Raw genomic sequence first — 23663 nt, forward strand, 5'->3', positions numbered from 1 at the left:
TGCATATTGTGGGGGAGCGAGCCCTAAATTTGATTCTGGAAAAGTGCTAACTAGGCTTTGGGAGTGAGGCAGGAGAATTTGGATTTTGGATTTGATATCCCGCTTTATCACTACCCGAAGGAGTCTCAAAGCGGCTAACAATCTCCTTCTCCCTCCTCCCCCACAACAAACACTCTGTGAGGTGAGTGGGGCTGAGAGACTTCAGAGAAGTGTGACTAGCCCAAGGTCACCCAGCAGCTGCATGTAGGGGAGTGGAGACACGAACCCGGTTCCCCAGATTACGAGTCTACCGCTCTTAACCACTATACCACACTGGCTCTCTAGGAACCTGTCAGAGCCCTCACACCTCCTTCCCAAAGCCCAGAACCTTGCTTACCTGGCTTGGGGAAGGCATTGTGGGCTCTGGGGGACATCAAATGTTGCCAAGGGCCACCAGAAAAGGTCCTGAGGACCGCATGTTGGACCACCTTGATTTAAATCTTGGGTTGGGAACTTCTGGCCCAGACACCAGTCCTCCAAACCCCTCTAGGTAGCCACCAGAACTCTCCCTGGGCCATTTTCCTCACCAGCCCTGCTTCATACAATCCTTGAGTATTTTTGCCAGCCTCTACTGTGTCCTTGAGCTCTGATAATGCCCTTTGGTTGCCTGGATGGAGGAAAGAGAGGGATGTATGAGTGTGTGTAGATACAAAGAGGATATTTCCATTTGTTGCTCTGCCTACATTTGCCTCTGGCTCCATGTACCACTGCCATGCAGCCCTGGGAATATTGCCCAGAGGGAAATGTGGAGCTTAGGCTGAACATTTTCCTCATCCCGATTTGAATCCTCTCTGCTTTGCCTTTCTGCCTCACCGTTAGGTCCTCATGATGACTCTCTGCATGATCAATGAAACATTTTAAAAACATCAAGTCAATTAAAAATAGAGTTAATAAACAAGGGGGAGAGCTGTTAACAAAATATCATGCAGCAACAAGGGAGTCAGGCAAAATGTCAACAATACAAAATCAAACTCCTCACCAAACTTCTGCCCCAAATGTCAATTGTTTTAATACTGGCAATATATCATTGGGAGTATTGGCTCTTAGGAGGAAGAGTACACTGGTAGAAATTTATTTCAAAACTGATAATAAGCCACTCAGCGAGAATTTATAGCTGAAATTGGATTTCCGTCCAAGATCCCCCTAGACCACATGAGGAATTTAGGGAGGCCTGGGATACATAATCCTAAATCCACAGTTAGACAGTACTTAACACCTGGCAAAATTTAATAGCTGACATGGAATGGTGTTGATATCTGGCAGTATTTGATGACTACTTAATACTTTACAGTATCTGACCATTGACATGCGATGGCATTTAGCATTCGTATTTTAAATTTTGGGATAAAATCCCACACTTAAATACAAATTCAGTGTCAGTATTTCACTTTCAAACTGTGAGCCGCCAAAGTTGAAACTCTGATTAATTTTAATATTGGCAAATAATATTAGTGCCTGCACTTGCATCCTTGTCTCTGTAGCTCTTTCCAGAGCTGGCTCCTTCCTTAGTGCCATCTAGCTGCCTGGTTCTTGGCATGTGGCCCCTGGAAAGCTCTCCTCAAGGAATGTGGCCCTCAAGCTGCAAAGAAGGTTCCCTACTCCTGCTATAAACAGGCAGACATATAAGCAAGCAATCTGGCCATAGGCACCTGTGTATATATCTGTTTGTCCTGTCTCTCAAAAGAGAACTGCTGGGCAGTGAAGTCTTCCTGGGAGCTGTGCTATGGGACCTCTGTCCCTTGAGACACAGGTGTGTGAAGGCAGGCAATAGCTGGGGAAAACACTATATGTTCAGAAGCACTTTTTATTAATACTTAAAGTATTTAAGGAAAACAGGAGGCAGGGGGGCACTGAGCACTCTCCAGATTAAGACCTCCCAAGAGAACCTGTTTATTTGGCACTCATCTTGATTTTGCTTCCGCAAAGCTTAGAGCCTTAGACTATGTTTGGTCTTTGTTTCATTCTGATTTGTTTCTGGGGTGGTTATATAACAATGAGCTCTCATTGGGGTGTTGCCTCGCTTTCCCATTAATCACCTGTGCATCCCACACTTTTCAGTGCATCTCCCCGTCACTTTCCAAATGGCAAAAAAACCCATGGGCAGTTCTTCCATGGGCAGTCGAAGCCCCAGGTGTAATTTGCCTATTCCCTGTACATTCAATGTCAACTGAGCAACAGCACTCCACCAGGGACATCTCTACCGATGGGTGCGGGACTCCGCGGGAGGGCTAGTGGTGGTTCTGTTGCTGTCTCTGGGAGTGGAGAAATAAATGCGGCCCTCCAGGTAACTCTGTCTGACACCTGAATCCCTCTCCAGGCCAAGTCCCCTTTCTAGGCCACGCCCGCTCTCTCCAGGCCACACCCTTCACTGTCTGTGCTCAACACCCTCCTTGAGTGCTTTTGCCTTGCAGGAATGTGTCCTTGAACTGCAACAATGCCTCTTATTTGCATGTGGAGCATGCATGCGGGGAGTGTGGAAATCTCTGGTGCTTTCCTGGTTGGAATGTAGTCTGCTGTGGAAATAGGAGACACTTCCATTTTGCCTCTGGCATGTGGCCCCTGGAAAGCTCTCCTCAAGGAATGTGGCCCTCAAGCTGCAAAGAAGGTTCCCTACTCCTGCTATAAACAGGCAGACATATAAGCAAGCAATCTGGCCATAGGCACCTGTGTATATATCTGTTTGTCCTGTCTCTCAAAAGAGAACTGCTGGGCAGTGAAGTCTTCCTGGGAGCTGTGCTATGGGACCTCTGTCCCTTGAGACACAGGTGTGTGAAGGCAGGCAATAGCTGGGGAAAACACTATATGTTCAGAAGCACTTTTTATTAATACTTAAAGTATTTAAGGAAAACAGGAGGCAGGGGGGCACTGAGCACTCTCCAGATTAAGACCTCCCAAGAGAACCTGTTTATTTGGCACTCATCTTGATTTTGCTTCCGCAAAGCTTAGAGCCTTAGACTATGTTTGGTCTTTGTTTCATTCTGATTTGTTTCTGGGGTGGTTATATAACAATGAGCTCTCATTGGGGTGTTGCCTCGCTTTCCCATTAATCACCTGTGCATCCCACACTTTTCAGTGCATCTCCCCGTCACTTTCCAAATGGCAAAAAAACCCAACCCTCTCCCTCCCAAGTGGATTTGTTGTGCTAGGGCAGGCATCCCCAAACTGCGGCCCTCCAGATGTTTCGGCCTACAACTCCCATGATCCCTAGCTAAGAGGACCAGTGGTCGGGGAAGATGGGAATTGTAGTCCAAAACATCTGGAGGGCCGAAGTTTGGGGGTGCCTGTAGGGTGACAGAGGCCTTTAATCCACATTAATTGCACAAACCTAAAGTTCTGGTATGCGCGTGTATCCCTCCAACAAAATACTGACAGCCTGGAGGTGTCCTAAGACATCTTTTCTATTCCCTTCTGCCTGCCCCATACAGCCATTGCTCCTTTACCTCCCTACACCACAGTCTCTTATTCTATGAATCCTTATCCCCATCTATCCATCCTGTTGTACACTAGAGCAATTTACAGGGCAAAAATCAGAATAACAAGAAACATTAAACCAAGATATATAATTTTTTTTAAGAAAACCAGCAGTAAAACTAGAGCAGGTCCCTGGGGTTGCCAATACCAGGTTCTCAGCAAAGGGTGCAGAACTCCCAGGCATTTGGTTGGGCATGGAAATCAAAATGCTTCTTTGAGCCTCTGAGTTGGCAACTCAAACCTTGGCTGCAGGTGCCTAAAGAGGGAAAAGTCCTCTTTATATTCCCCTCCTGCCTTCCCTCCATTTTCCCATGGAGCCTGCCAGGACACCTGCTCTAGGCCTCGCTTCCTGACTCCCAGGCAGCTCACATTGGTCCTTAAACTGGCTCTTTATCACATGGCGGATGCATCCCGCCACTGTGACTCTTGTCTCAGGGACCCTGGATGGGTATTGTGTTCTGTGCCCACCCACTTGCAGCTGCCTTCTCCGTTCCTTTGCCACCCCGGAAGTAGCACAAAGGAGAAACTGTTGTGTGTGGGAGAGTCGAAGGGCTAGAGGAGTTGTCCCCACAGAGCAGCTTATGGTACGTGACGGGGAGAAGCTTTCTTCTCTGTCCTTCCTCCCCATTCACACACACAGGCACACATGCCCAGCTGTGCTACCCAACTTCCTGCCTCCTTCAGAAAGCTGCAAACAGCAGTCTGGGTGGGGTGATCTCCAGCTCTATGTGTAGAGAACCAACTTGTCTTGAGACTAACCTGCTCGGAGCTCTGCGTGCTGTAAGCCAATGGTTCAGTGGTAGCTCAGCCGCAAATTCACTACTTTCCCTAGGGCGAATCACGATTTCTCAACTTCCTCCATCTGCAGTGTGGGAGTGGATAAGCTACTAGCCTGCCTCACAGGGTTGTTGCAAGAATTATTGAGATTACTTATTTCTTACCCGTCTCTTTTGTTTCCTTTCCTCAGAGGCCGTTGCAAACAGCCAAGAATGGACCCTTGGACGTTCCATTCCGGAGCTACGACTGGTAGGTGTCTTGATGACCTTTGTCACGATACATGCACTGACTGAGTACGCATCTGGATACCACAAATGTGTTCCTTAGACTGCAAGCGGATTGAGGCCTGCCACCTTTTCCTTCTGCGAATGGACATTCACACCAATGGACCTATATAAAGAACACAAGTTCATGTTACTTGTCCATGCTGCATCACATATGGACATTGGTGTCCCTAGGCAACTGCATTAATTTGAGCTGATTCTCTTGGGTAGCTTTGGCACACATAAAAATCAATTCAAAATTGATTTGATTTATACCCCACCTTTCCTCCAAGGTCAGGGTGGGATTCGTGGTCCCCATCTTCCCCATTTTGTCCTCACAACAACCCTGTGAGGTAGGTTAGGCTGAGAGACAGTGACTGGCCCAAGATCACCCAGCTTTGAACCTGGGCCTCCCAAGTCCCAGTCTACCACTCAAACTCGACTGCACCACACTGAGCCAACATGACCGTATGGTGGCAAGAGTGGCCAGTTCCGCTTCCTGTCTCTCTTCAGGCTTACCTATCCTGCTTTGCTGCCTCATCACTGGACTTTCTCTGGGGTAGGGATCCTTGAGAAATTTAACCTTTACGAATTCTGATATTTAAAAAAAAATTGTGCCAAACCAAGTTTAGAAATGAGTGCTTTGAGGAAGAAACGGTTTTTTAAATACATATTAAAATGTGACTTTTCTTGCAGATTTCCTTGCCAACCGATGCAAGAAAAGGACAAATATACCGTAATAGTGGCACAGACCAAAAACATACAGAATTGCCCATGGCTACTCGGGGGGAGCTTCTGCCACAAGGCAACTCCCTCTCCTGCTAATTCTAGTTCCAGGCTTGGTGATGGGGGCGGGGCACTCTTTGGCGAGCATGTGTGTGTAGGGGATGGGGAAAAGTTCTGGAACAGTGAGGTCAGCATGTTCCGAAAGCACCTAGAGAGCCATGGGGTGGGGGTGCTGTTGTTGTACTATGTCAAGCCACACCCTGCCAGTGACTTATGTTCTTTGGCCTCTGCAGGGTATTCTCGGAACCATGAAGAGTGGGAAATCTGCCCTCGTTCATCGTTACCTGACCGGCTCCTACTTGGGCTTGGAACCTGCAGAGGGTGAGCTGCTTTCCCTCCCTGTCCCCAAATTTTAACTCGCTTCCTTGCGCCCTGCCCAATGCGCACCTACTCAGTTTTCTTTTCCTCGTAAAAGAGTGGGGAAGTAACAAAGGAAGACGAGGACAGTAAACAGATAAATTTTGCCTTACACATCATCTGCTATGTGAGATCCTTTTAACTGGAGAATGCAGGGATTAAACCTGGGGACCTAGCCCAGCCTTACCTTCCAAGTCCCAGACTGCAGAATCCGGGACCGGCAGCCGTGTGACACCGGAAGTTGCGTCGACGTAACTTCCAGTGTCGCTTTGCCCTTCTATGGGCACCAAAAATGGCCGCCGCCGGCTTCGAAAGTCGCTTCTACGCATGTCAGGAAATGCGTCGACGCAACTTCCGGTGTCGCTCTTCCCATCTATGGGCACCAAAAATGGCCGCCGCCGACACCGGAAGTAGCGTCTATGCACTTCCGGACATGCGTAGATGCGACTTTTGAAGCCGGCGGCCATTTTTGGTGCCCATAGAAGGGCAAATCAGAAAGAAAAAAAATGGCCGCTGGCAGGATAAAATAACGGAGAAAAACAGGAGACGAAGTGATACGGGGGACCACCGGGAAAAGGTAAGTAAAAACGGGGGGTTTCCCGGGGAAAACGGGGTACTTGGCAGCTATGAGCCCAGCCAGCTATCATTCCCCACGTATAATACTTGTTTCTGAGCCACTGGTTTTCTCCTTCCCATCTCAGGCTTCAGCTATCTGCACCAGCTATCTGCACATTCTACCTTTCCTACTGGAGGCAGTATTATTATTATCATCTATATAAATAAAAATATAACTGTCCATTCGCTACCAATCTATGCTCTCCGAAAGTACTTGACCGATTGCTTTGAAATTTTGACACGTTGCATTCGAATACGGGAGTGTTTTTATATACCTAGATTACATAGATGTCTCACCTGTGACCTTCTTTTTTAGAAAAACCTTCTTCCAAAGTTAGTTGTATTACCATCTGCTGGATGTCAAAGCAGCACAGCTGAGGATGTCTCAGCTGCTGCCATTGGCTACAGATTATCTGTGACATCACAATAACATGGCATTGCCCAGCCAGGGGAACAGGCCAGGCCCTTCCCAAGATGCACATGGGGTGTGCGGAAGGAAGAGAGAGAGGGGTCGGGGTGACAGGTGCCATCACACGGGAGGAAAATGACGTCTCGTAGCGGGGGGACCAGAGAGAGCGGTGTTGTGACATCTGGAGTGAGGAACAGGGATGGTGTGAGGAATGGGGGCGCTGAGTGGGGGAGGGCCATGCTTTTGGGGAGGGTAAATGGGGTGGGGTGTGGTGGGGATTTAACAGAACCCGTGTGTTTTTTTGGGGGGGGAATGATTGCCACGACTAGTTATTATTTAAATTTGTATACTTCAAAGATCTCAGGGTGGTTCACAACAGGAAAATACAAAATAAGAACACAAATTAAATAATGAAACATAAACAAACCGATAATTCCTCTCCCACAAAACACATTTAAAGGCCATAGAATCTCAATCAGCCAAAGGCCTGGTTATAGAGAAACATTTTCGCCTGGCGCCTGCAGATATGTCAAGAAGGCACCAGGCAGGCCTCTCTGGGGAGAGCATCTCACAAATGGGGAGCCACCCCAGAAAAGGCCTGCTGCCATGGTGCCACCCTACAGACCTGTCATGGAGGAGGCACACAAAGAAGGGCCTCAGATGATGATCGCAAGGGGAGAGACGGTCCTTGAGGTATTGCAGCCTGGGAATCACAAGTGAGGAGAGTGCTACTTGTAGGTCCTCTTTGTAGGCTTTCCTGGTTGGCCGCTGTGAGAACAGGAAGCCGGACTAGATGGGCCAATGGCCTAATCCAGCAGTGCTTTTCTTATGTTGTTAGACTCAGCTGTGCTAATTTTCCACTTGCGAGCCATTGCACTGAAAGGACAGCTTTGTTTCTGCTGCTTGGCTGCTCCCCAACCCCAACTCTGCCTCCTCCTGTTTTTCAGGGGGCCAGTTCAAGAAGGAAGTGGTGGTGGATGGGCAGAGCCACCTCCTGCTGATTCGAGAGGAAGCAGGACCTCCAGATGCCAAGGTAGGCCGAGGAATGTGTGGCGGTCCCACAGCCACAGTCCTTTTGGGGCGCTGTGGACCCTCCCAGGCTGCAGTTCACACTGCTTCAGAAGTTGCATCCTTCAACACTGCCCCCCGTTGATCTGCCTCTCCCTCTCGATTTCCTTCCTGCTTGCAGTTTGCAAACTGGGCAGATGCTGTCATCTTTGTCTTCAGCCTGGAGAATGAGGCCAGTTTTCAAGATCTGACCCAGTACTACGGGTTCCTCACAAACTACCGCGCGGCCTCCGACATGGCTCTTGCGCTCGTGGGCACTCAGGGTGAGTGGGCGAGAGTATCTGCCCTACAGAGAATTTACTCTTAGGGGCATGGGTGGGCTGCAAGGGGCAGTCAGGTGGAGTTGTTCCTTGGGGTCCTGAGGCCAACTGCAAGAAGCTTTTGTATTCACTAGGCTTACTATTAACTGTTTCTTTATACATGAAGAGATTGACAGCCCAGTTAGGACTATAATTACTTCTGCTAGGGGGCTGCACAGAGACCCTGCCTTTCCCCCCGCTCCCAACCACTTAAAGCCTTGCAGGCTTTCTGTGGTTTCTGAACCACATTGCCCACTTATTTTCAAGCCTGTCCTCATTAAGGACTAGAAACTTCTTTTGTTTGTTTAAAAGAAAAGCATCCTAGTATCCATTTCTGCACAGGCACAATGCACTCGAGTACACCTGGTTGTTCTGTTAGCCAGGCAAGGAATTCTATTGCAGGACATCTGTTGGCTCTTAGCCTTGACCCAGTGTCTTGGCATATCCCAGACGCCAGACTGGGGGTGGTATGGCCAGGTAAGCCTTTGCTGGATCCAATCCAAAGTTTAGCATGGCAGCAGCAGCAGCAAGCCTGATCCAGTAGGGAAGGTTGACCAGAAGCAAAGCTAAGTGCAAGCCGGTTTAGTATTACTAGGGCATCTGTCCAGCCGGGTCAAGATGCCTATGAGAGTAGCTGGAGCAGAATAAAGAGACCAGCTGAGGTCAGAAACCAAGAGCACATGCTGAAACACAGTCTAGTAGGAACTCTAGTTGTGAGTGTTCATATCATTGGTGGAGAAATGAAAGCACCAAATTGGGACAGGGCAGCACCATATAAAAAGCAAAATCCGGTCAGTTTTCTGGATCTGTGGTTCCCTTTGTTACTAGAGATGCTGAAGGATTCCAATGGAAATGGGGGTGGAAATTGCCAAAATTTGTTGCCCCGTGTCCAGAATAGAAATCAATCCAGTGAATACAAGCGGTATTCACTGTTATTGTTGTTTCCAGTCTGCAAATGGATATGTACAGGTAATCGGTGGCATTTCCTCTCCCACATTTGCATTAAAATGAATAGTGTGGAATGATGTAATAGTAACAGAATAAATTCTGTCAAGTTCTGCCACAGAGGACCGGGAGGCAAATAATGTAGGTTTTTTTGGAAGTCGAACTGCGTCGGAACAGCAACAGCACTGCATGCAGTGTATGTAGGTCAGGAAGGAAATTGATACCTTCTTACATCCCAAATAAAACAGCAGGGCCGTATATAGGAGCTTGTTTTTGTCGTGAGGAGATAACACAGCTAAGGCAGAATGAGAATACTTTCCAGTCCAATCCTATGCATGTTTATTCAAAAGCAAGTCCTGTTGATTCCAGATTTCTGTCCAGCTCAGAGATGAATGAAGTGTGTGTGTGTTGTTGTTGTTGTTTTGCTTCTTCCTTGCAGATAAAATCAGTGCCAGCAACCCACGTGTGATTGAGGATTCCCGAGCCAGAGCTCTGTGCGCTGACATGCGCCGCTGCCTCTACTACGAGACATGTGCCACTTATGGACTCAATGTTGACCGGGTCTTCAATGAAGGTGAGGACTTTTCTGGGATGTGTTCCTGGGAAACTGGGTTTCGTGGCTGCAAGAGTGCCTGTGAACATGAGCCAAGGGAGAACACATTTCAAGACATGGCTAATGGCAAACAAGACCAGTTCAACCCTGTGGGTAGGGCAAGAGAGTGTGTCCTGGGTTTGCAGACCCTACTCTACTTCAGTGGTACAAAATTCCTCATGTGATTGGTGCACACGCATGTCCATCTTCATGTGTGGACATCTTACACGCCTACACAATGCAAATATAAGAAGACCCCTGCTTGATAGTAGTCCAGTCTACTATTTACACAATGGACAACTTGGTGCCAATCTGTCTGCTGCTGCAAAAATGGTGAATTGTGCTAGCAAGACGTACATATTTTAATACAAGGATGCAGCAACTGCACCTGATATAATAGTTTAAATTTGTTTTGTGAGGTTATTATTATTATTATTATGTTGTTGTTGTTGTTCTCTGGCATTATCATTGGTGCATTAAATGTGTTGCTTCATTCTGTCAGTTTGATACCTGCTCTGGGCATGAGGAAACGGCCATTAAGTAAATAAACAGGCAACGGAGGTGTGCCAGGGACCCCATGGCCCTCTCGTGTGCTCCATCATGTGTGGAGTCTACAGGCCGGTAGAACTGTGAGAGCTGGTTCTTCCACGTCAATGGTTGGAGAGTCAGTGGCTTGAGGTGGCCATGCTCAAGCCTCTGCTGTTCTCGGGAGGTGTGCTCCCTGCATAACAAGAGCTGGGGCAAGCAGCTTGTGTTGTGTATGTGGGGATTTGTTGACTCCAGCCCTGACTTCTGCCTACATAGAGGTGTCTGTAGCAGAGAGAGTACACTTTGCAGGCAGTGTGTTATAGGACGAAAGCTTTTCTTGTGTTCAGTTTTGTGGTCGTGGCGGAAACCCTGGTTTGCGACCCAAAGTACTTTTGCTTTCTGCACATCTGGCATACAAGAACAACGACACGTGCCATTTGAGGAGTCTCTGATAGCACGATACAGTCATACCTCGGTTTAAGTACGCTTTGGTTTGAGTACTTTCAGTTTAAGTACTCCGCGGACCCGTCTGGAATGGATTAATCCACTTTCCATTACTTTCAATGGGAAAGTTCGCTTCAGGTTAAGTACGCTTCAGGTTAAGTACTCTGTGGACCGTCTGGAACAGATTAATCCACTTTCCATTATTTTCAATGGGAAAGTTCGCTTCAGGTTAAGTACGCTTCAGTTTAAGTACTCCGCGGACCCGTCTGGAATGGATTAATCCACTTTCCATTATTTTCAATGGGAAAGTTCGCTTCAGGTTAAGTACACTTCAGTTTAAGTACTCCGTGGACCCGTCTGGAACGGATTAATCCACTTTCCATTACTTTCAATGGGAAAGTTCGCTTCAGGTTAAGTGCTGTTCAGGTTAAGTACAGACTTCCAGAACCAATTGTGTACTTAGACCGAGGTACCACTGTATATTTATTGGTTTAGGCCAGGGGTGGCAATTTTTGGGCGCTACAGGTATTGCTGAACTCCGACTCCCATCAGCCCCAGCCAACATGGCCAGTGGTTGCGCATGATGAGAGCAGAAGTCCAGCAACACCTGGGAAGTCCCAGGTTCCCCATGCCAGGTTGGACACAGAGAGACCAAGCTCCCCATCACACATGTGCCAGGTGATGCAGGAGCTGCTTGCACACGGTGTGATCTCATGCTGCAGAAGAGCACATGTGAATAATGTGACCAGGTTTGGGGGGGAGGGGTACATCACATGTGTATTTCTCACCCAATTGGCACCCTCCCAGCATGGGGCTAATTGCATGGGGAAAGACCCCTTTCACGAGCCCCTCCTGGATGTGACTCCTATTCTGCTGGGTTGGGGGGGGTTGTCAAGGGGCCCAACAGAGAGATTGTTCAGGGTGTGCATGACCTGGCCCTTGCAGGACTGGCAAGTGTGGATGGGATGGGACTCAAACAGTGTCTGTGGAGCTTGGGTGTTGCAAGGTCTGTGGTCATGTCCCCTGCAAAGTTTTTTTTTTCTTTCGAGCAGTTATAGCCGATTTCCAGTGTGGCAACTGGAGGATCTGAGCAGCCCTACGATTTACAGATATTTATATATGTATTTTCCTCCCCCTCCCCCAACTGCAGTTGCTCAGAAGATTGTGAATATGAAGAAACAGCAGCAGCTCCTGGCATCTTGTAAATCTTTGCCCAGCACCCCCAGCCATTCAGCCGTCTCCACGCCGGTGGGTGGAATCTACCTCGTGCAAGTACATCCCCCTGAATGGGCCCAGTTATGGGAATCGGAGTTTCCTCCTGCCGATGGCACAGCACCATGAATGGAGAAGGGAGGGTGTGAGGCTAAGCCCCTTTGATCTAGTGGACCTCCTTGCATGAGCTTCCTCTGTCGGCACTTAGGGCTTGTCGCCCGCACTTCCACTTCCCTGTGCCTAGAAAGCACGGGTCCAAGCGGTTTCTCATTTGTTCCATCGCTTTACCACTGAATCAGAGGAAACATAAATCCACAGAAAAAACTGTTGTCATTGGTTCCCATTAAGTGGTAAACAGTGGGTTTTCCTGGGGGAAAGTGGCAGGACAAGCAGAAGTGTGGACGAAAAAATTCCACAGCCTAGCCATCTCCTTGACAGTGCTAGTTTTGTATCTGGGGTGCTGCTGCTTTCGTTTTCAAAATGGGGCCAGCATTCAATCACACACGCAGGAACTTTGCTTCTTGATTTCGCACAGCCAAGGCCCCGCCGGACCTGCGTGTCTGTCTTCCTTTGCTTTTAGGGACTGGCATAAGTCTGCCTGGTCTTTTCCTCCCCCTCTAGGCAAGTAACGGTGGCCACACGAGCGACTACTCCTCATCCCTTCCTTCCACGCCCAACATCAGCCACCGGGAGCTGCGTGGGGAGGCCACGGCTATAATTGGCACACCCAGCTCCCTGCATCGTGGGACCAAACGTCGAACCAGCCTTTTTGCGGTGAGTTCCAGGGGAGTCCACCAGCCCGGGACAAGGAAGGCCAAAGGGTGGGTGCCCCAGTCCAGGCTGAGGATGGAACTGTGGTCTAAACCACAGAGCCTAGGGCTTGCTGATCAGAAGATTGGCGGTTCGAATCCCCACAACGGGGTGAGCTCCCGTTGTTTGGTCCCAGCTCCTGCCCACCTAGCAGTTCGAAAGCACGTCAAAGTGCAAGTAGATAAATAGGTACCGCTCCGGCGGGAAGGTAAACGGCCTTTCCAAGCACTGCTCTGGTTCGCCAGAAGCGGCTTAGTCATGCTGGCCACATGACCCAGAAGCTGTCTGCGGACAAACACTGGCTCCCTCAGCCTATAGAGCGAGATGAGCACCGCAACCCCAGAATCTTCCGCGACTGGACTTAACAGTCAGGGGTCCCTTTACCTTTTCCTTTAAGTTTCTCATTTTTCCCATCTGAAATTTGGTTCTCAACCTTTTTGCAGCAATTTCCAAATAACTTTTTTTTTTAAAAAAAAAAGAGTCTTTGGTGTGGTTTTCTTCCAATAAACACATTTTTAATTCAGTGCTGACTGAGCTACATGTTTTTGCAATCATGTCATGCATTTTTATACATTATTTTCATGAATGTCTTCATTTCTGTAAACACAGTTTGGTTGGAAAACTGCATTGCAAAATTCAGATAAACATTTCAAAGGGTAGCTGTGCTTTGGTTCGCACATTGTTTTGGAAAATGCAAATTTGAGAAATGAGGCTTTAAATGCAAATGGAATCAAATTTCTCCTCCACCCCCTAGTCCAGACCTAAACTAACCCTCCGCTATGAAGGGGCAACATCGTGAACCACAGCAACACCGAGGGATTGGGTAACAGGAGATGGGAAAGTGTTTCTCTCTAACACCCTGGATAACCGCTGTTGTCGGTCAGAGTAGGCATTACTGGACTAGATGAACAAATAAGGCAGCTCCCCTTGTTTTTGAATCTCTTCTGGGCCCTGCGCCTCCTCAATCTTCCCTGGGCCCCCCATCCCCTCTCCCAGTGTGATTTGATGGCGAGTCAGCCCACTGTGGAAGGAACTCCACCACCTCCAGTATCCAAAGACTTTCAGGTCTGTTTCCTTACCACTTCTTATGCTATTCCCAGCTTTGGGGCAAGCAATGTCCACCCCCACCCCCACCCCCCAAAAAACCCATGCTTTGTTGTTTTGACTGTAACATCAGTTAGCCCAAACTATGGTTTGTGAATTAGCTACAAGCCATAGTTTACAGATTTGTGTCGCTGGCTATTTTGCAAGCCATGTTTTGTGAAGGCATAATGGCAAACCATAGTTTGGCGTTACATTTGAACCCCAGCTGTGTCTCTTTGCAGAATCGCAGAGGGAGCGACACCGAGAAGCGGAGCCTGGACAGCAGAGGGGACAACACGGGAAGTGGCCGAGCCATACCCATCAAACAGGTGACTTCCTTACATTTGCCCTGGCCGTTGTTTGCCAGTCCTCTGAACCCTCGGTTGCAAGAGTCCCAGCACTGTGGGTAACCCCCGGGCTTCACCGCCTCTCTCCCATTAGAGTTTCCTGCTGAAACGAAGCGGCAATTCTCTGAACAAGGAGTGGAAGAAAAAATATGTGACTCTCTCCAGCAATGGGCTTCTCTTCTATCACCCCAGCATTAACGTAAGTGCGCCACGTACTCCAGCTTCCATCAGCTCCCAAACACACCAGGGCTCGGCTTGCCGCATTGTCAAGTCCTATACATTACCATCTAAAGGCAGCAGACTCTGCAATAAGACCACAAAATGTGTATCCGACAGATCATGCCCGGATTGGAAAATAGACATGGGGATTAGGTCACATTTCTACAGACCATTCTGACCCTGCTCCACTTACGCTTACCTTGTTGCTGTTGCTAGGGGTTTTCTTTTGGAGTTTTTATTTGCAAGGTAATCCCAGGGCTTTCTGGCTCTTGCCCACCCCCACCCCCTTTTCTTTTCACAAAAAAATTCTAGCTGATTGGAGATACTAGAAAGCGTGGTACTTCTGACATTCACTGAAAGGTTTCAAGTAAAAGACCCCAGGAAGTGGCAGCACATGATGTCATAACAGCAGTCCCTGGGCAATGGTATGAAGACAAAGATGTGTGCTTCCAATAGGTCCATTTTAAAAGCATGTGGTTTCCCCCCAGATTTCACCTAAAAATCTACACCATCAGTTGACGTAACAGACCTGCTGGTCTTCTTGTGTGCAAGGGACACAGACTGGGTGCATACCATTCTGTCCATCCCTGCTTGTGTCCAAAATAGCTGCACCATTCTGTATGTATGTGCATGTGATCCATTCTCCTAATTCCCGCCCCACCCCTAAAAGAATCTGGTCTTCGTGCCTTTGCAGGACTATATCCATAGCAGCCACGGCAAAGAAATGGACCTGCTCCGCACCACCGTCAAGGTGCCCGGCAAACGCCCACCCAGAGCCATCTCTGCCTGTGGCACCTCCTCGAGCATCAACGGTTTGGTCAAAGACGTGAGCAGCGTAGGAGTCGGGGACACCAGCAGTAAGCGACTTGTTCCCACATCATGGGCGTAGCAGATTTAGGATGGGAGAGCACCGCAGTGATTGTATCTCCTGACATTAACGAAAAACCCAAACCCTTTAAAGTTGCTGGGGTAGGAGCGGGAGAGGATTTTTAACTTTTAACAGGAGACCCCCAAGTGCTTCATTCCTTTTCTGCCCCAGCACCTTTAGGGGTCACACTGAGTCTCATGTGTGGCCTGGACATCCTGGCTAGGCAGGTTGATGCCCTTCCACACTCAAGTGGGGTTTCTTCGGCAGCAACAGCACAAAAATCAGAGCTCTGACCCTTGCAGGTTTGCCAGGGAAGGAATACTTGCATGGTGTTTGGCTGTATATATAGGTGTTTGTATAATTACTGCTTGTTAGTTCACACTCCCGATACGTTGTGTTTTCTTTATTTGCAAGTCTCTGAGATTCCAGCCACTCAAGAAGCCAAGCGTCCCCCCTCCCTTTGCACTATGACGTTGAGGCACTCACACTTTTGTTTAACCTTAATTAGTAACAGCCAAGGAAGGGTGTAACAGAAGGAAATTATGAAAAACAATAAAATAGTGTTTTTAACGAATGGCTGCCTCGGCTGTAACGTGACTCCCTACATGGGAAGCACCCTTGGGGTGGGGGTGGGGGAGAGAAACCCACATGTCATGCATGATGGTTGAACATGTGTCCCTTTCTCTGTACATGTGCATGCTGTCATGACAGGCCAGTTGGCACATGCCATGTACTGGGAAACTGCTGTGTGTGATATTGTCAGACAATATGTGTGTGAGTATTTAATGCTTTGCGTGTGAGAAAGTTTGAAGTGGCTCTGCCTCCTGAAATATTTTTACTCTACTGTTACAGACACAGGAATCAAGAAAATAAGTCAACCTCTTCTTAAAAAGTGAATCAGCTGGGAGCAGGAAATAAAAACCACATTCTGCTCACGGTGTAATGCATTAAGGCAAAATAATGCATCTAGACATAAGTGATCTAAAATAGGGCTTCCACAAGCTACATGCAGGTGGTCTGTGGCATTAAATATTCATGTTGCTTTTTAATTTTTATTGCTTCTTATATTGTATTTTATTGCATTATAATTTGTATTCCATTGAATGCAAATTGTAATCCAATAAAATACAACATGATCAGCAAAAATACAGTTAGAAGTCATGCAACATCTAACGACATTGCTGCAACAAGCAGAAAAGGCATTAAATGTTCCGCCAAGATAACCAGCAATTTTCAAGTACCCCGTGAGAACCGTTTGGGAACCACTGAAGTCCCAGATGACTCCCTAAGAAACACACGCACCGCATAAAACAGATCGAGAGTATCAAATCATGAACGTGAGCTGGGGGACATCACCCAAAAAGGGGTGCGTGGGCATTCAAAAGTTTGTAAATGTGCATAGTATTTCCCACTCTTCCAATTAAATCCCAAATGGGAGGCAAGTCCCTGGGTATGCTTTGGATTACCCGTATGGGACCCAGGTGGCGCTGTGGGTTAAACCACTGAGCCTAGGGCTTGCTGATCAGAAGGTTGGCTGTTCGAAGCCCTGCAACGGGGTGAGCTCCTGTTGCTCGGTCCCAGCTCCTGCCCACCTAGCAGTTCGAAAGCACATCAAAGTGCAAGTAGATAAATAGGGACCGCTCCAGCGGGAAGGTAAACGGCGTTTCCGTGCACTGCTCTGGTTCGCCAGAAGCAGCTTTGTCATGCTGGCCACATGACCCGGAAGCTGTCTGCGGACAAACGCCGGCTCCCTCGGCCTATAGAGCGAGATGAGCGCCGCAACCCCAGAGTCGGACACGACTGGACCTGATGGTCAGGGGCCCTTTTACCTTTTACCTATGGTCATAGGAAACAACATCAAAATGGAGAAATAGCTTCCATTTGGGATTGAATTATGTCTGATGAAAATAGAAATATCGCCCCATGACGAGGGTACCTTAGAAAGGAAATGTAAAGGTGAGCCGTTCAGTACATTCCAACCACTCCTTAAACAGCATGCAATTTGCCCCCTGATGGGGAGCGTTCGCCCTTCCTCTTCCTCCTCCTCATTGTACATCAGAAGCATTCACCTCTTTCCAGCATAGGATGTAAAAATCCATGCAGTGGGGCCTCTTGTGACCCACCTGCACACCAGCCGCCCAGGACTACCTGCCAGGATCTTGATGCCCTCTCCACCCGCTTCCTGCAGTCTTGGGCAGGCAGCAAACCCAGGAGATCTATTACCGCCATGCGACTAACTTCCTGAAACTATTCCACAGCCAGTTCTTTTAACCAGGCTGGCAGCGTGCACCTATGTTAGGCATTTGTACCCGGAGGATAAAAAGAGCCGGCTTTAGTAAAGCTTCCCTGCTTAGGTCACCATTTTACCACAGGTGACCAGGCTAGTGGTTATTTATAAGGTTGGTCTATTGAGCTCCTCTTAATACATCCCCATTCGTAGTTGATGAGATGCAAGTTATGTACATCTGCTGCAAGAATTACCAGCTCCAAAACACAACATTCCCTTCCTGCACGATTACAGTAAATGAATTCACTGGTGTCTTCGGATTTCCTGGAGGTGCTGCACACCTCCTCCTCCTCCTCCACTGTGAAAATGCTTGAATCAAAGAATTGATTCCTATTTAATCTAATCAAAGCTCTAATAAAACAAAATTATGATGAATTTTGGCTTTGGGCAATTAGCTTAACTTATTAAATGAAGTCATATTTCTTTGTTCCGAGGTGTCTAATGGTGCCAAGTTGAATTGGAGCCTTTGCTAAGTATAATCGTTTCAGTTTAATTCACAAACCTGGAGAACTGGAAGTTCCCTTCAGCCCTAGTGTGGGGGAAACAGCTGTAATATGAAGCAGCAGCGGCCCCTACAGGAAGGCCACGCAACTGCAAACCATAGAATTTTCCCTTGTATGTACAGGACAAGTGGAAGTGGGGGTAAGCCCTAAGGCCCTTTTAGATTTGCTGCCTCATTCAAAGGTGGCAAAATTACAGCACTGGGGGATGGGATTGGCAATGGGGGTGGGCAGAATTGGGGGCCTAACCAGTGGCCCGTTCCATCTCTTGAGCCTCAATATATTTTGAGATGAAGATACGCTCAGGAGAGATTTAGGCTTCGCTTTGGACACTCTGCTGTGATTTCTGACTGGTTCAGAATGATGAAATGGCTGTGTAAATAACCAGCCCTGGTGATTCTGCTTCTCCAAACCACAGCCCAGGGGTTCCCAAGTTTTTTTTCAAAAATGGGGCACGTTTAGAAATCTCATAAACTGTTGTGAGTGCCACAAAATACCCATTTCACGAAAGAATGCTCACTGGCAATGCTCAGAATCCATACGCCAAACACCTACACCTCCAACAAAACAAACATAACACAGTCCATTTTTTTATAAAAAAAATTAGGTATCCCCCTCCTCAAAAGCCATAATTATGTAGATGAACAAAAATGGGGCAAGCAGGGGCCCTTGGCAGGCACCAAGTGATGTCTTAGGGCCCCATGGGTACTATGGTGGGGAACTCACATCTAGGAAACTAGAATATTCACACCTTGACAGGCCACAGCTTGCTCTTGTGTAAATGCTTTTCATGCAGAAAGTATTAGATACAGCTTCCGCCTATTTCAGTTGAAAGCTGGAGAAAACCTGAGAGATTTTAAAGTGCTGATCGGAGTCAGAGGTGGCAATTCTGGGCCAGTTGTGCCAACGTCCTGACTGACACAGCTTCATAATTTCATTCTCTCCCCTCCACCCCAGCTTGCCCCAGTCCAGGCCTGCTGAATCCTCCTGTCGACCCAGCGATCAAACTCTTGGGCAAACCTGAGCGCCTGCAGCGATCTGTGTCCTCTTCCAAGGCTGGTAAGTTCAGCACAGACCTGGAAGCTCCCAGGATGGGAGGAGAGAGGATGCTGGGAAAGGGCTGCCTTGAGCAGAGGAAAGGATGAACCGCCCAGCCATGTGATCTGTTTCTCCCGCATGTTTCTGCAGAGGTAGCCATGGCTGCAGAAGGGCTCTCCAGCCCTGGCAGCGGTGGCAAAGACCCACCTCCATCCCCTATGGTTGACAGAAAGAAGCACAGGAGGAAGAAGCTGTCAACTCCTTCAAAAACAGAGGGGTCTGCAGGGCAGGCAGAAGGTAAGAGGCAGCTGCCTTGTTTTTGACTGCAATGGAGACTGGCTTGTGGGCTCTCGACCCCTGAGAACCTCACTCTTTGCTCCTCCAGAATGCGGAGAAAGACTTATGAATGATGCATTGAGCTGATTTTTAAAAATTGTGCCTGTAGTGACATCACACTGCCCCTACATTTCAGGGGTTAACATTTTAAAAAAAGTTTTTATTAAACATTTTATTGGCTTACAAAAGTACATACACCCTCTCTGTTTTCAGATAGGGGTTAACATTTCTGAGATCTTAGAAGGACCATCCCGTTGTTTTTTAGGGTAGGAAAAGCTGTGGCCCCAGCTGGTTTGCTCCTGGTAATGTGAATTTTCGTAAGAACAGGAGAAGGAGCTTGCTCGCCTCACCATTCAAAATAAGTAGCCACATACCTGGGAAGACATGCATATATTTGCCAGAGTGACAGTCTTTGCACAAGAGGGAAGACTCCCTTCCACAGTGCAGATAACGTCTATTGCGAACCCCCAAGCACTCAGCCCAAATGCCCACTTCACATCTTCCTTCTCCCTCAGAAAAATGTAGGGAATGATCCTGTGAACTGGGATTGGGTATTTACTGTGGTTGACATGTGAAGGCAGCTGGTTTTCAAAGGAAAAATGGCTCCTCTGGTGATCTCTGATCTTATGAAGTTGAGTGTGGAGCAGATGGTTGTCTGTGGGGCGGAAATGGTCTCTGCTGGGACCAATGTGGCCTGTGAACTGGAAGCTCCCTCTGCCTGATCTAGTGGATCACACTAGATCATGGGTGGGGAACCTGTGTTTCTCAGTGTTGTTAGACTCCCAACTCAACTGCAGCCAACATGCAAGGGCTCATCCACACTTCCACTTGTCCCCTGCTTTGTAGGCATGGGTCCAAGCGGTTTTGTCTTTGCCCAACTGCTTCCCTCTGGAAAACCCAATCTTTAGTGTTCAATCGGCGCAAACGTCAATCCCAGGGGAATCCAATTGACGTTTGGTCCGATTTAGCGCTAAGGAATGGATTTTCCTGAGGGAAAGTGGAAGTGTGGATGAGCCCTAAGAGCAGGCATCCCCAAACTGCGGCCCTCCAGATGTTTTGGACTACAATTCCCATCATCCCTGACCACTGGTCCTGTTAGCTAGGGATCATGGGAGTTGTAGGCCAAAACATCTGGAGGGCCGCAGTTTGGGGATACTTGCCTAAGAGCCACACCCACTCTTGGACCCATAACCTGCTGGCATGTGGTTCCCTGGAGAATTGGCCAAAGGGTTCAAAGAAAATGTTAGCCACCCCTGATCTAGAGGAAAGGCGGGCACTGTCTTCAGCCTGCTTGGCCTCAGGAAGTACGAATTTAGACTGTGGGGAGGCCGTGCTGAAACCAGTGGGGGTTTTTTTAAGGGTAACACCCCACAGATTCCGAGTCCAGCAGGCACCACCCCAAGTCCAACTGGGCTTCCCGCTCCCACCCCACCTCTTCTGTTCTGTCTACACCAGGCAGCTGATGCGAAGCCTTTCATTTCCACTCTTACGGTTCTGCTGTATGCCCCCTTGCCCAGGAAGGGTTTGTCGCGGCTCACGCAGCTTCCTCCCTCACTCTCCCTTGCGACTCTTCACGCACCCACCGCCACTGTCACCCCCTGGGCCCGTGGGTTCTGGATAGCCTCTGCTTTTTTTGGTTCTTATTTTTCTCCTCCTCTGAACACTCTCCCCTTTCTTCTTTTCCTTCCTTCTCTTTCTCTGCCTCTCGCTTCCTGCTTCCCCTCCGGACCCTCCGCAGCCAAGCGTAAAATGTGGAAATTAAAAACCTTTGGTAGTTTAAGAAATATTTATAAAACAGGTAATGAGCGGCGGGGGGCAGGCGCGAGCTCCTTTTGTGCCGTGGCGCCTGTTTGCATGCGATTGTGCTTACATCGTGACGTGCAGTCTGCGTAGATGTCTGTCCCCAAAATGCTTCCCCCATGATCAAGAAAGCTTCCGTCCTATTCTGCCTCCCCTTAACAATCCCCCAGCCCTTGGGGACTGCTATAATGTCCCTTCCTCCTCACATTGGGTTTGCAAAGGTGGCTGAGCTCCTGGAATTCCTTTACGATGGCTTTTTTCAAACTGTGTTCCACAGAGCCTGCGGGTTCCTCAGGGCTTCCTCAACTGGAAGATCTGTAATGACAGATAAGGCCCATCTCATCCTGCACTGTACTGCCTTGGGGATTGTTGGGTGTGTCTGGATTGCCCTCTTAGTGTGTGCAGGTGAACAGGAAGGCTCCATGGGTGCCCTAGAATGTATTCCCCTAGAAACTTCTGCTGTGCCCACAGGTTCCTTGGCAGGCACATCAACACAAGACAGAGAGCCCTGGAGGGTGAGAGTTTGGAAAGCCACCACCTTGTGGCATTATGGCACCAGCCCCCTTTTTAATGCCCTGGTGGTTGTCGTCATTATGCCCTTCCACTAACCTGATGAAGGGTTTTGATGAACTAAAAACCTTGCTTGTTTGCTTGCCACCTTTTAGTTGCTCTTACTAAGGGCACTGCTGTACCGTTAACTTTTGGAGATTTTCTTGAAGACTCCAGAAGAGACTAAGGCCCATTAATTCAAGCCGCAGGTCTGGGGCTGAGGGGACCTGAGTTCAAGCCCCGCCTCTTCCGGACCCCACAGTGTGTGCCATTTTTTCACTCCTCCTGCCCCCCCCCTCCCATCTGTAACATGGGAAATGGCAGTTTATAGTATGGTTGTGAGAGAGCCGGTAAAAAAAAACCCCAGGCAAAACACACATTGTACAGCATTCCACAACTTCAGAGCCCTATGTAAATACTTTTGCAGTAGCAAATATGTTTGCACATTGGCAGTCACAAATATTTGAATATGGGACTCGTGTTCTCAGGAAGGCCTTAAAACTCTGCCTCTGGCTCTCTTTATGGGGTTTGGAGCTGTTAGCAAGCACAAGCTGTGGCTCTTGTCCATGCAACTCCCCCCGGCAGGGCATCCTCCCCACGCTCTGGTTGTGTTGAACCTGTCCCTTAGGGGAGTGCAGGGGGGGGGAATATGTTGGTTGGAAGCCGTAGGATTCATCCAGCCTCCACTGCGGTCCAGCTTGAACCTGCTGTTTTGTACCCACAGAGGAGGAGAACTTTGAGTTCATCATCGTCTCCAGTACAGGGCAGACATGGCATTTCGAAGCCAGCACCATTGAAGAGAGGGACTCCTGGGTCCAGGCCATCGAGAGCCAGATCTTGGCTAGCTTGCAGTGCTGCGAGAGTAGCAAGAACAAGGTACTGAATCCCCCCCCCCCAAAAAAAAAACACGGACACACACACACACACACCCCTCTACCCTACAATGATTTAGGCTTGCCTGGCTCAGTATTGGCTACCATATAGTTGTCATGATCACACCTTCCATTTAACGTGTTATATAGATGGGCCTTTTCTGTAATAGCTCTCCATCTATCCAACACTCTCCCCATTTTTCTGGCACCAGGGAAGAACATCCCCACCCCACCCCGGGTATTTGGTGGCGATGAGATGTTTTTACTCTGAATAGGGAGGGTGGAAACGGCAACTTGCATAAGAACCGTACCAAAAAACAACAACAAAATCAACAGCAAACAAGAGAAAGCAGTAGAAATCCAAACATGCAGTGCAAAAGCTTGGGGCAAGGTGGGGTTCTCGGTGGACCTCCCTGCGTGGAGCCTTCCATAAAGCAGGCCCCATCTCAGAGTCAGATCCCATTTGTCTCAGCTTGAAGAAGGAAAGCACATGGCACAAGGCAATGTCTCCAGGGGCCACCCTGTTGCAGTTTGGGGTGAAGACTGGCATGCAAAGCGAGAACCTCGCACAAGGTTTGAAGAGGGATATTGCCTTGGGAAGGGAGACCAGGCTTCAAGCACTCTGAAGATAAGGCTAGCAGGAAAATGCACCCTCCAGCTCCTTCCTTTTTCCGGTCTCTATCCCTACAGGCTCGCATGGACAGCCAGAGTGAAGCAGTGGCAATCCAGGCCATCCGTAATGCCAAAGGCAATTCCTTATGTGTGGACTGTGGGGCCTTGAGTAAGTATTTCTCTTTTGTATGTGGTCGGATCTGAAGGGATTCCAGATATGTGTGTGTGTGCTTTCCCCTTGGGTGGCAGTGATTGATCCTTGGGTATTATTAGCACTAAAGCTATTGCGATATTAGTGCTGCCATTTGGCACCACACAGCTCTGCTTTCTGCCAGTTCCTTAGGAACGGGTATTTCCCTTTTAGCATGTTGGTTAATCCTGTCTGGAGACAGAGGATCCAGGGAGTATTATGGCAGCTTCTACATAATCTTTATTTTATGTGCTAGATGCTATTCAGAACAAAGAGAGGGTGTGACTTCTGCCCAAGATGAAACCATCTGTGATAGGCAAAATGCCATAGCTGCAGGTAGGGGAACA

General features: G+C 48.4%; 2 protein-coding genes across 5 annotated transcripts in view; one reads left to right on the forward strand and one right to left on the reverse strand.

Moving 5' to 3' along the window:
• The window catches only part of AGAP2 (ArfGAP with GTPase domain, ankyrin repeat and PH domain 2), a 118440-nt gene that overhangs the window by 88290 nt on the left and 6487 nt on the right, over positions 1–23663 (forward strand). For both annotated transcript variants that reach the window (XM_035102953.3, XM_035102946.3), the window contains exons 2-15: positions 4478–4536; positions 5570–5657; positions 7665–7750; positions 7907–8048; positions 9469–9603; positions 11744–11841; positions 12427–12579; positions 13941–14027; positions 14140–14244; positions 14959–15121; positions 18877–18978; positions 19108–19254; positions 22367–22518; positions 23205–23295. In XM_035102953.3, coding sequence (XP_034958844.3) covers positions 4478–4536; positions 5570–5657; positions 7665–7750; positions 7907–8048; positions 9469–9603; positions 11744–11841; positions 12427–12579; positions 13941–14027; positions 14140–14244; positions 14959–15121; positions 18877–18978; positions 19108–19254; positions 22367–22518; positions 23205–23295 — 1608 coding nt within the window. The remainder of the gene's footprint in view (positions 1–4477; positions 4537–5569; positions 5658–7664; positions 7751–7906; positions 8049–9468; positions 9604–11743; positions 11842–12426; positions 12580–13940; positions 14028–14139; positions 14245–14958; positions 15122–18876; positions 18979–19107; positions 19255–22366; positions 22519–23204; positions 23296–23663) is intronic.
• Positions 9352–23663, reverse strand: part of TMEM106C (transmembrane protein 106C) — a 33958-nt gene continuing 19646 nt past the window's right edge. For all 3 annotated transcript variants that reach the window (XM_035102923.3, XM_088661259.1, XM_035102929.3), the window contains exon 9: positions 9352–9661. In XM_035102923.3, coding sequence (XP_034958814.2) covers positions 9569–9661 — 93 coding nt within the window. In that variant the 3' untranslated portion in view covers positions 9352–9568. The remainder of the gene's footprint in view (positions 9662–23663) is intronic.

This window comes from Zootoca vivipara, chromosome 2, assembly GCF_965207765.1.
Source record: "Zootoca vivipara chromosome 2, rZooViv2.hap1.1, whole genome shotgun sequence".
NCBI lineage: Eukaryota > Metazoa > Chordata > Lepidosauria > Squamata > Lacertidae > Zootoca > Zootoca vivipara.